Here is a 12,346-nt window from a genome sequence, read left to right as displayed (position 1 = left end):
AAAATATTAGGTGGGCTGCTCACGTGGAACAGAGAGCTGACATGGCCCAGCGCAGTGGAAGGAGATTCGGGGCCAGGTCCTGAGTTTAGTTTGGTTTTCCTGTTACCTACTGCTGTGTAACAAGCATCCCCAAGCTTAGTGACTAAAAGCAACACTGTCGTTATCCTCACAAATCTGTAAGTTGCCCGGTTCGCTTGGGACACTCTTCCTCAGATATCCACGTGGCTCCGTCCTTTGCCTCTTTGCTCATATGTCACCCAGCGTCACTCTCTCTGATCGGCTCTACCCTACCCTCTTCTGCCCCAGCCCTTGGCCTTGGTATGCCAGTCCCTTTCCTGCCCCATGTTTTCTTGTTTCCATTACATTTTGTCACCTTCCACCATTTAATACAATTTATGTATTAGGTAATTGTCGTTGCTTAGCTCCCTTCACTCCCATTGGCTCCAGGAGAACAGGAATCTTTGTCGATTTTATTCATTGATCTGTTCCAATGCCTGGCACCTGGGCAGTGCTCAAGAAACAAGTTGAATGGATAAATCCATTTGGTCACAGTCCACCTGATCAGAAAGGCTGTCTGTGACCATCCCACCAAAAGTCACTCTCGCATTCAAATCCCTTCAATCTCATTACCCATTTTATTATCTCCTGAGAAGCACTTACCACTATCTAATAATGATCTTGTTTACTGATTGACTAGTTTACTGTGTGTCCCTAGTTGCTGGAATGTAAGTACCACAATGCCAGGAACCTTCTCTGTTCTCTGTCCCTAAAACAGTGCCTGGCACATATCAGATGCACAATAAATATTTTCTGGAAGATTCTATTGAGTGCCCTGCACTATCAGCCTGCTTTCCAATAAACCTTGACTGTTCTCAGCCACACCTAAAGTAGGGCCTTGTGCACACAAGCCTTTGGTCAATATTTGCTGAAGGAATGCTATATCCGTTTACCTGCCTTGAGGTAGAGGCTGGGTGAAAGGGTGTCAGATTCTCTTCCAATATGATGGTTCTTTTGGATCAAGGGTGTCCAGGGGCAGGAATGTAAGGCGCCTGGAGCCCCCTCCTGCCCAGCCCATCCACAATGCTGCTTTTCATGTCTTCTCGGATACAGCCGTGTGCAGGCCCTTGGGAGTGGTGGGGCCGGGCCTTCCCACACGGCGGAACCCACAGTGAAGCCTTGTTCTCCCCTCAATCTTCTGCCTGAACCCTGCTGGCTGGGGAGAGCCCTTCTTGGGGCCTGGCTCAGCTCTGTGGCAGAGACTTAGATGCCCATGTCTGCCTTCTGTCTCGTGGCAGATTGGTGGGAAGGGATGTGTGGCCGAGAGCAGATGAATTATCACAACTTCCCAGGAGAAAGAGTCCTGTTTCCCTTAAGAAGCCAGGTCTGGTCTCCCCTCACCCCACACCAGTTATACCCTGTTACCTATACAGCCGGTTATATATTCTGCCTTCTGATATACCCCAAGCACTCCCCTTTCCTTCTGGAGAAGTCTGACTCAGCTATTAAAATTCAGCTAAAGAGTCACCTCCTCCAGGAAGTTGGCTCTGAATACCTCTGCATTAAACGTCTCTTTTCTGATGTCCCAGGGCTTGCATTTGTCTATATGTTTTTGTCCCACTAGGTTATGAGTTCCCTGGGGCAGGGCCTGGGAGCTCCGGCACCCCATACAGTCACCAGGAGGATATCGTTGGCATGCAATGGTTGCTTATGAATGCAAGAATGAATGAATGAGTGATGCTCTTGTAGCAGCCGTATTGGCATAGTTTTTTGGAGGCTTGGTTTTCCAGTTTTTTCTATGAGGGCTGATCTTATGCTTTTTCTGGATTCCTTTAGCATAGTGGTTTTTAGCCTGGCGTGATTTGTTTTACTCCCCAGGGGACATTTGCCAATGCCCGGAGACACTTTTGTTTGTCCCCCTCATGGGGAGGCATGTTACTATTATAGCATCTAGTGGGCAGCGGCCAAGGTGGCAGCTGAACATCCTCCAATGCACCAGACAGCCCCCACCACCAAGAATTACCCCACCCAAACGTCAGTAGTGCTGAGTCGAGAAAACCTCCTAGCCATTTCAATTCTGAGGTCCCTGATGAGACTTGCACCAAGAAATAGATGATATCAGCAAAGTTCTGGGAGTGGGAAGGAAGGCAGCAAGGAAAGGATGCGTGCCTCTTTTGCACAAGCTGGCTTATCTTTTTGTATATACCATTTCCAAGTAAACAAGCTGTATGGTACAGACCTCCTCGCATGTGTTTCCCCCGCTCCTTGTATCAGTTACACAAGCTGTATAACAAACCGGCTGTTCCAAAATGTTTGAGACAATAGTCATTTGGTTGGTCAGCTGGGCAATTCTGCTGATTTGGGCCGGGCTTAGCTGACCTCTGTGTATCTGTGGGCAGCTGGTGAGTCAGCCGGGGGCTGTCTGGTTGAACTTGGCCTCCGCTGGGATGACTCAGCTCAGTTCCACGTGACCCCTCCTCCTCCAGCAGGCGAATGCCATCGCTTCCACCATGTCCTACTGACCAAAACAAGCCACACGGCTGAGCTTAAATCAAAGAGAGAGGACATAGGCTGTACTTCTTGAGGGGAGAAGCTGCAAAGTCACTTTGCCAAGGGGTGTGGATAGGGACTGCTGTAGAATTAGGGTCGTTTTTGCCATCAATGTGCCATAGTCAATCAAGGACAGCTTGTTTTGCCTGTTCTCACCCCAACTCCTGACTTTCCCAATTCTACTCACAGCCTCGGACTGAGCTGAGCCACCCTGGAAAGTGGCACTTATGTTTCTTCAAGCCTTGATGTATTCTATTAAATGATGACCAGTATACTTCTGGCCAGCACACTGACATCTGACACCCCTCCCTCCCCAGATGAAGATTCTCACCCAAACACGCACTCACAGACACAAGACAGATATGCCCACTAGACAGCTCCGCCTGGCTGGTGGACATAACATATCTCAAAACAAACTCACCAGCTCTCCTAAACTTCATTTTCAGTTCATGGCATCACCGACTACTAACTCAAGCCAGAAATATCAGAATTATCCGAAACTCCTCCCTCTCCTATCTCCCCCACATCCAGTGGCCATCCCAACTGCCAATTTTGCCTCCTAAATATTTTTAAAACCTCCTTTCTAACACTGCCCAAGTTTGGAATCTCAATCTTAATCTCTCAGTTGGGTATTGCAATGACTTCTCAATTGTGTCTCCACCTCTAATCTTGTCCTCTTCTTCCCCAATCCTCCATTAAATCAGTAAATCAAGCTTTTATGCCACAGACAATCTTTTATGCCACCCTGACAATGTCATTTGGTAAGAAGTGAAGACATTAATGCTGTTCAGTGGAATTACAACCAAGAATGTCTGGATTGTGCTCTGCAAGTCACCTCTTCTGTCCATGGGTGTCCCAGGGGTGCAGACGCATAGGATCTGATATCAGAGAAGGAATTAACGCCAACCTTACTTAGTGGCTGTGTCAATGTTCGTAATCAGATCAGCAGCTCCTTCTTCCTTCAAGGAAGCAACTGCAGGCGGGCCAGATGTTGGGAGAGGCACTGCAGTGGCCTCCTCTCTATTTTATTTCTCTACTTAACACTCTCCACGGCTCTCTCTTCCACTTACAGAGTAACGTCCAAACTCTGTAGCCTTCTGTGCCAGTTACTTTTGCTGTATAACAAACCACCCCAAAGTTAGTGGTTCAAGGAAATTAAAGAGAGAATAGCTTATCTCTGCTCCTCGGTGTCTGGGGCTCCAGCTGGGAAGACCTGAAGGTTGGAGGTGACTTGATGGATCAGGTCTGAAATAACCTGAAGTCTCGCTCACTCACATGTCTCTGAGTTGATACTGATTATTGTCTGGAACCTCAGCTGGAACTGTCAGCTGGAACACTTACATGTGTCCTCTCCTTGTGGCTGCTTGGACTTCCTTACAGCATGGCGGCTGGTTTCCAAGAGCAAGCATCCAAAGAGAACCAAGTGGAAGCAGCATCCTTTTATAACCTAGTGTCGAAAGTAACATAGGATCTCTTCTACCAGTATTAGAACTCCTAATTTTTAGCTGGGGATATGGTCATCTGAAATAAAGACTGTTTTTCAGCCTCCCTTGCAGCTAGGTGTAGCCAAGTGATTGAGTTCTAGCCAATGAAATTGAAGCGGAAGAATTATGTGTAATTTTCAGAAAGTATATTTAAAGGAACAGGGCACTCTGATACATGTCCCTTCCTTCTTGCTGTCTGGAATGAGGCTTTTGCTGGCTGAAGCTTAAACAGTCATTTTGAATCTTGAGATAGAAGCCCAATGTGAAAAATGGCAGAGAAATGAGGTAGAAGGAGTCTGGGTTCTTGACATCAGGACATGCCTTAGCAATCCTAGATTGTCTGCATGTTTCTGTTATGTGGAAGACAAGTAAATGTTTGTTATTTAAGCATTGTTATCTGGAATTTTTAAAATATGAATATCTTAGCACATACAATTTGCAAGTTACCAGGGTAAATTCTCTCTAATTAATCTTCATGCTATGGACCTGGCTTAGAAGTGTGTACTTTAGCATTTGCATTTGGTGCTGCTGCTTCTGTGAAAACAAACAAACAAACAAACAAACAAACAAACAACCCCACCATTCTCTGGATCTTCTTATTAAACACCTGACAGAACTACCCTAGAAGGGGACAGGGGTGTGTGTGGGGCCCTGAAGACACCTCCTGATCTGTTCTCTTCCTAGGCTGGGGTTGGAACAGCTGTGTCCTCAGCTGAAGCCCTGCCTTCCTGGGGTTTTGCCCAGGCTGCTCTGGAGACGTGGCCTCTGCCCTGCCAAATAAAGAGTGTCACCTTGTGTAAAGTGGCCCAACGCAGAACACACACTGCCTGGTGGAAAGTCCTTCTCTGGGCTGGTACCAGAAATCTATTGACTTTCAGTGACTTCCAAACCCAGGCCAGCCAGCACAGTTTCCAGCTACTCCAAGGTCATGTCCAACCCCTCTGCCAACACAACTTCCGCTAGCCTCTCTCCCATATATAACCACCCACAGATTTAGATCAATAACCCCGTTTGCCTCTCTGGCCCCGTGGGGAACACAGAGAAAGTAGGACGTCATCTCTTGGATTCAACTTTCTCTGGGTTTTAGAATGCAAGCGACCCTCTTGACTATTTTGCCTGACTTTGCCGACCTCCTTATTCTTTTTCATCTTCAAAGGATACTGAGGCAAAAGAGACGAACCACGAGTAATTCCACAGGGGGATTCAAAGTCTCTAAGAACAGCAGGTCTTCACTTAAACTCAGTACCCACTTTCAACCAAACTGTGTGCAGTTTCAGGTGCATTTCTTCTTGCCGGAGGACTGGGGCGGGTCTAACTGTCCCCCTTGGCTCCATCTCCCAACCACCATCTGTATCCTCCTGCCCCACAAAGAAATGTTTTAGACAAACATAGGTCTAGGCCGAAATTTGGGATGTAAACCTCATTCACTTCGGCTTTGAATTCCTTATTAACCTGTCCACCCAAACCTAGAAAAAACAGGGCCAGTCCAAGAAAAACGTGGCTTTGTTCTTTCTCTGAAGCATTGTGCTTATTTCAAAGGAAATAAAAAGCAACCTCCATAATGAAAATCAGAAAGATTCATGCAAAACAAGAATTTCACGCCATCAATATTCGGCTTTGGATGTCATCCTTGTCACTTGGATATTTCAATGGTCTGTTTGAACTGAAGCTGGCATACATTTTTAGAAACATTTAAAGCTTTGTTTTGATTTGTTTTGTTTGCTCTCTCTTGATGGGTTTAAACTTCTTAAGCAACAGTGAGTCCAACTCGGGCAGCCAGTGTTTATGAAGTCCAAATGAGCATTCTGTCTAACAGTAGCTCTAAATAAAACCTTTTTGATCTTTTGAAGCTGTTGGAGGGGAGACTGAACGGGGCATTTTCATAGTGAAATTACTTGAAAGGAGAAGCAAATTCCCAAGTTAATAATTTTCTGATGTTTCTCTTTTTTTTATCTCAAGCACGGGCATTTGCACATAGCTGGGCTACGTAACACCAGGGCCACCAGCCACATGTGGCTCTTTACACTGAAAGTAAATAACATGTAAAAACTCAGTTCCTCGGTGGCATGGGCCACCTTTCCAGGGCTCAGTAGTCACAGGAGGTGAGTGACTATCACGTTGGACAGCACGAATGTAGAACATTTCTATAACTACAGAAAACGGTATGGGTCGACACTGCTATGCTGACATTCCTCCCACAACAATTTCCCCCCGGTTATTTGGTGCTAATTGCATTTTTCCAGAATTTTCCATTCCGGATGAATTAAAGCCCTTGCCTTGTAGGCTCTGGATGTTCACGCAGTTTAGAGTGCCAAAGGTGGCCATAAGGGAATTTTATGTCATCCCAGCAGGCAGTGTGGCCTCCCCGGCTGTCTGATTCTGGCAGGAGGTCACCCAACCTAACCCTCCACCTGGTGAGCAGAATATGTTGCCAGCCCAGAATGAATTAAGGGAACTGCTGAGGTGGCTACAAAAATCAAGTTAAGCCAAAGGTGACTAGAAATTGCCTTTCAATGGAAACCAAACAATTGGAAAAGAATACATCTTACTATGTAAAAAGTTCACCGAATGAAATCTTTTTAACACGCTCATTTTACTGACTATCAAACTCTATCCTATCCCTTCTGCCTGATCGTGGTTTATTTCTTACTTGGATTTTTAGCTGAGGAAGGAGAGCAGGTGGGCCCTTCATCCAGGGCTTGGTGGGAGTTTGACAATCCCACAGGCTGATGGATGTGGAGGGGGGATTTCAGTCCCTCCCCCCAGAGTCTGGGAGTCTGGCTGCCTGGTGAGCACAGAGGCCTGCAGAGCGAGCGAGGGAGTGAGCTGGCTTCCCATTGGCTTCAAAACAGAGAAAAGATGAATCTTGCTGTGGCTGGGGTCTGGATTCTGGTCAGATGGGCTTTTGGGGAGGTCCAGGCTCCACCTTTCGCAAGCTGTACCACTGAGGACGTCACTTAGGCCCATTTCTGTATCTGTAAGGAGAGAAAACAATACCATCCATCTCATCAAGTTGTTTGGAGGGTAAAACGAGGAAAAGCACAGCAAGCCTTTTGCATGGTGCCGAGAGCATGTCAGCTCACTGCCTGTGCCATCTCTTGTTGGATTTCGTGCAGATAATGTCTTCACAGGGTCTCCTGTCTCCTACGTAGCCTTAGGGAAGGGGGCAAATTCAATTAATTAACTAGGATTTATATAGGAGAGGCACTTCTCAAGATTCTGTGAAGGCAAGGAAGAAGACATGTATTTATATCATTTTTAAGAAATAAAAATACAAATTGTCTATAAACATGTCAAAAGTTCTTTGATCCCAGGAGTAAAAAAGCTGTTTAAAATAATGAGATACATATTGGTTGTCAAATTGGCAAAATCAACTTTTCACTTTGAACACCCAGGTTTGGTAAGGGTGCAGGAAAATGGCCCCAAATGCACAATGGGAGTAAAATGTAGATGTTTCTAGACCATTTGGTAAAACAGCAAAACTTTGAAATGTTTCTACCCCTTCATGATCTGGTACCACTTCTAGAAACATGTCATAAACCATGACCGTAGATATACACAAAGATTTGTTTCTAAAAATGTCCCCAAACCAGGGAAACAACCTAACAGTATGTGATTGGTGGATAAAATATGGCACATCTTCATGATGGACAAATACTATGCAATCATTAAAAGAATAAAATAATAGGAGAAAATGTGTTCAGTGCTATGAGAAAGACGCCATATTATGTCCTTAGAAACTATTATAAAAGTACTTCCATCTTAATAACTTCAAAATAAATAAATGCCTAAGGACCTCCTTCCAACATTTGTCCTAACGATAAAAAAATAAAGAGAAGACAATTTTGCTGGTTCACTGAGGCATAAAGACATTGTTTTAAAAAGGAGCTAAATGTGGTTTTTGAAAATAAAGATGAAATTTGTTTTTACTAAAAGAAAACTCTTTCCTTATTTTCTCATTCCACATAACATTAAAGGGGAAAGAAATCTGTGGAGAGTCTCTTTGAAGACCTACCTACCAATAAGAACTCTATAAATGAAATGAAAAATGGAGTGATACACACCAACATTTTAACTATGAGTATCTCTGGAGAATAGTTTGGGTAACTTATTTTCTTTTACATGCCTTTCTGTATTTTTCAGTGTATTATTTCCATGTATCACGTTCATAGTCCGAGAAAAAAACCTATTGCATTTTTTCTGTTTTTAAAGGATGAGAGAAGCTATAAAATTAAAAATCCAAACTTTTTGAACATAAATATGAAACTTTTAACTCAAACAAGTGTTTTCCCTCAAAGTAATGACCTTGGAATGTTTTATGCTTATTTGAGGAATAACACTGCTATTAATATTATCTTTATAAATTCCTTTTCAAGGCAGCCTGTAAATTACACAGGAAAATCAATCTTATTGAGCTATACCTGCTCTAATAATGGCAACAAGATAAATTACCACACTTACTCACCATGCCGAGCTCTGAATGACTCTGGGCTGTTTACAAAATCCGAGTCCACCTTCAGAAAGGTTGAAGATTTGTTGGAATTCAAGATTTTTCACAAGAAAGGGATTTTTTTTTTTTTTTGGTGATAGCCTCCATTTTAATTAATGTTCTACTAGTCACAAGTCTATTTTTTAAACATAGTTTTATCTTAGTTGTTTTATAATCATACTAAAAACAATGCAGTCCATATTCCCATTAGAATGCAATCAACTGATTTCTGACAAGGGCAAACACATCTCGTGTGGAACATGTTTTTCGGGCACACAACGCTGTCGGGCTGTGGCATCAGGACTTAAGAGGCTGAGGGGTCTTCATAAAGAACTTCATCTACCTTCATGTCATTCTCGTCCATGGGGACCTGGAGACAAATCTGCTCGTTGAAAGCCAAGGCCACAGTGTAGGGTTTCGAGTGCTGGTGCTGCACACAGCGCTTCAGGTAGGTGTCGTAGTAGCCCCTGCCCCTCCCTAAGCGGTTGCCTTGCTTGTCAAAGCCCAGACCGGGCATGAAGATGAGATCCAGTCCGCCGGTTGACAAGGCCTCCTCTCGATCCTCATGCTCACCAGGCTGACGAATATTCCAGGATGTTCTGGGAAGTGAAGAAATTTCCTCAGATGATGCTAATTTCACCATATCCATGTGATTGCTCTGGAACTGGTACCGTGGGATGAAGCAGGTTTTGCCCCGTTGGAAAATGTCTTTGATGATCTCTTCTGTCTCAATCTCATCTGGCATGCTCAGAAAGATGGAAATTCTTTTGCACTTCTGGTACTGACTGTGGGCAATCACCTGGACGCTGAGGCCGCGGGCGCAGCGACGCAGCAGAAATCTTCCACAGGACCCTCGAGGTGTAGAAAGGGATTTTTAAATATTGCTCCAAAAAATGGTGGGTGCCAAAGACACATTTGTTTCTTTTTTTTCTCTTACCCCTTAACCTCTTTACTGTCTGTAGAGAACATAACCATGTAAGAAAATGTCAACAGGTACACAGGCTCCCTTTTCCACAAGTAACATTTTTGCTGTTGTTGTTAAGTCTTCATTGCAAAATTGAAATCTCTTCCCTCTGGTCAAAAGTTGCAAGGAACTTCTCCATTTCTACTGAACTCTCCAGGGTCTACAAACTGAAATTCAGAATGAGCTACTTAGGGGTGGTTTGAGCAAGAGAGCTCAGCCAGAGGGTGTGGGTACAAAGAACAGAGATCCTTTACATGTACACACACACACACACACACACACACACACACACACGCACAGTGGGACACTGCAGGGGCAGGCTGGGAATATCAGCTCTGATGGGTCCTCAAGCTACTTGGGTCCCTGGGTTGGAGGAAACTGATCTCTCATCTTGGGCCACTTGGTTTGGGATCTAGTAGATCATTTAATTTCTGTCCCAAAGAAAATACTTAGCAAATTTTGGCCTATCCAAGTGGTAAACCATTCCGATCATCCCTTAGTGCTCAAGCCTGACCCCCCCAGGTTTTATAAAATACTCAGAAACCTACTGACAGAAGATAAGATCGCATTAGGGAGTCCTATTTTCTTTTCCCTGGATTTTTGACTTATTTTATATAAAAACAATATAGCAGTAACATTAATATAATAAAGCGATAATAATCTGATCATCCTAGATGTAGCTAATTTTATTTCTTGACATTTTCTTCTACTTGTTCTGAAATAAAAGTGGACATGCCGTTTTGTAGTCCTACGTTTTAACTTGGCGTTTCCTGTGCTCCCACCTGGGCTTCCAAAGCAGTTTACACAGCTCGTGATTAGTTCACCCTGTCGCTGGACCATGAAGCATAAAAACTGTCTCCTTGTGGTGGCCATGCGGATGGCTTCCAAGTTTGAGCTTTTAGATACAGTGTTGCATCAACGTTTGTACACATGTGTATGTTGTCCTGTTGAATACATTGAGTTTGTGTGGGTAATTTTTATACAAAAACTATAAACATTCAGAAGAATGTCTCCTTCTTGCTTGTATGGTATTAGTTCCGTAAGTTCCGTGTAATCGATTGTTTATTTCCTTTATTGATTCGAGCATGTATAGATCTGTAATACACTCTGCTTTTATTAATTTGCCCCCGTATTGCTGCTGGTTTTTACCCTATTCATTTATACTATTGCTATTTTGTTGATAGTTTATAAAACCTTATTTTTATTTGATTACAAGCTACAACTTTTTAATAATAACTAGTTTTTATCTTGCTGAACGTCATCTTGCTTTATACACCACATCATTAAATATTAATCCCTTTCCTTTTAGAGGAATTTGATTGAAAGTAATTTGCCACTTTTCTTGCCTTTCTGGATTTGTTTGCTTTTTGTATCCCATCTAAACGTCCACCGTGAGACCCCAGGCCTTTTAGTGGGTGAATCTGGACTGTTTATATTTATTGTTATAATGGTTTCACTTTTTCTTGTTGGTTACGTGATTTTGTTTTTTCTTAGGCTTTTACAATCTCACATTTCTAGAGTGATTTTAATTTGTGAATATTTTGTTTTCAATTATGTAATAGTGTTTTTAAATGGCAAATATCTGCATTTGAACCTCATCCACGACGTGTGAGCGCTCTTTTTTAGTTCTCTGCTTTTCCCAGTGCTGGTGTAGGATTTGGGTTTTGGGGGTTTGCTAAGTCTGCTATTACTCATCCATCCACCTCGTAGCTTCCAAAATTTCATTGCTGTTCTCTTCTCCTCTCTCCGCTTTTCCTTGAAGGTTTCGGCTTTTAAAAAACCAAAACCAATACCCAAACCAAAAACCTGCCTTTCTTATAGTTTTAGTGAGGTTTTGGGAGGGAACAAAGTTAGATGTATATGTTCCTTCAACCATTATAACCCAGAAGTGCTCCACTTCAATTAACATTATTTATTTTAGCTAAAATATTCTGGTCTTAATAGATACTTTCCCAACATGGCAAGAGTTTTAAAAACTCTCTTCCCCTTTCTTCAGCCTTTAGAATTCTTGACAACGCCTTCTCCACTGATGTCTGATGCAATGGTACTTGGATGGTAAATTTTCTGAGTCTGCCAGGGTGAGAATATCCTTCGGATGCAATCACATTCGAATGACAACTTGGACCATTCTTAGCCATCATCACTTCAATGTTTCAAAGAATAATTTCTGGCCTTGGTCGTTGCAGCAGGAAAACCCCCAGAAATATCCAGCATTAAACATCTTTGAAAAAACCTGTCTTCTCTACTTGGGAAGTTGTTATTTTAACTTAATCTACTCTTCCATTCTTCTCATCTCTGTTCATTTCTTCCTCAACCTCTGCTCATGCTTTTAGCATCTTCCATTTTATTGATTCTCTGTATTTTGGGGACCCATGTATTTACTGTTTTCTGAAATGATTTGAATTTCTTTGTTTAGGGAATTCTATCCTGGTCTGCTCCTCGTCCAACTGTGATCATGTCTTTTTGTTCATTGCAGTAGTGACAATGCTGTGCCCTGAGGCTAGAATAGGGAAGACGCATGTGGCATTTAGAACAGTGCCTGGCTCATCGTCAGAGCTCCTGGAAGGACTATACTGTAATTCTTTCCTAAAACTATTGGGTCTTTATTAAAGAAGATCTCTGATTCATGGGTAGAATTGGCCTCTGTGCATTTTCTGGGCTCTTCTCTTTCTTTTTCTTTTCCCAAAGGACCTTTTCGTTAGGGTCGGCTTTGTTCCCCCATGAGGTCAGATGTCCTTGCAATTATTGTGCTAATCCCATAAGACCAGTTCCATCAGGGCCTGTGTTGGACTCTTATGTGCTCATTCGATGCAAGGTCACTGGCCAGTGTGGGGTTGGGAAAGGGTTTGCTGGCGTGTTGAA

At 43.2% G+C, this 12,346-nt stretch overlaps 2 protein-coding genes across 2 annotated transcripts in view; one reads left to right on the top strand and one right to left on the bottom strand.

Annotated features, from left to right (window-relative positions):
* LOC308492617 (uncharacterized protein) overlaps positions 1-12,346 on the top strand; it is a gene marked incomplete at its 5' end in the record, with an annotated part of 176,933 nt that overhangs the window by 129,557 nt on the left and 35,030 nt on the right. The gene's annotated exons all lie outside the window — the stretch shown is intronic.
* Positions 8,612-9,319, bottom strand: LOC308492485 (5-formyltetrahydrofolate cyclo-ligase-like). Its single transcript, XM_081037578.1, has one exon. It carries the CDS (start codon positions 9,263-9,265, stop codon positions 8,825-8,827), a length of 441 nt encoding a protein of 146 aa, XP_080893704.1. The 5' UTR covers positions 9,266-9,319; the 3' UTR covers positions 8,612-8,824.

This window comes from Rhinolophus hipposideros (assembly GCF_964194185.1).
Source record: "Rhinolophus hipposideros genome assembly, chromosome: 24".
In the NCBI taxonomy this organism is placed as follows: domain Eukaryota; kingdom Metazoa; phylum Chordata; class Mammalia; order Chiroptera; family Rhinolophidae; genus Rhinolophus; species Rhinolophus hipposideros.
This window is presented reverse-complemented; position numbering and strand designations above follow the sequence as displayed.

What these genes read in the sequence shown, in the direction of transcription:
- LOC308492485 (XM_081037578.1), bottom strand. Translation starts at nt 9,265, where the DNA reads ATGCCAGATGAGATTGAGACAGAAGAGATCATCAAAGACATTTTCCAA.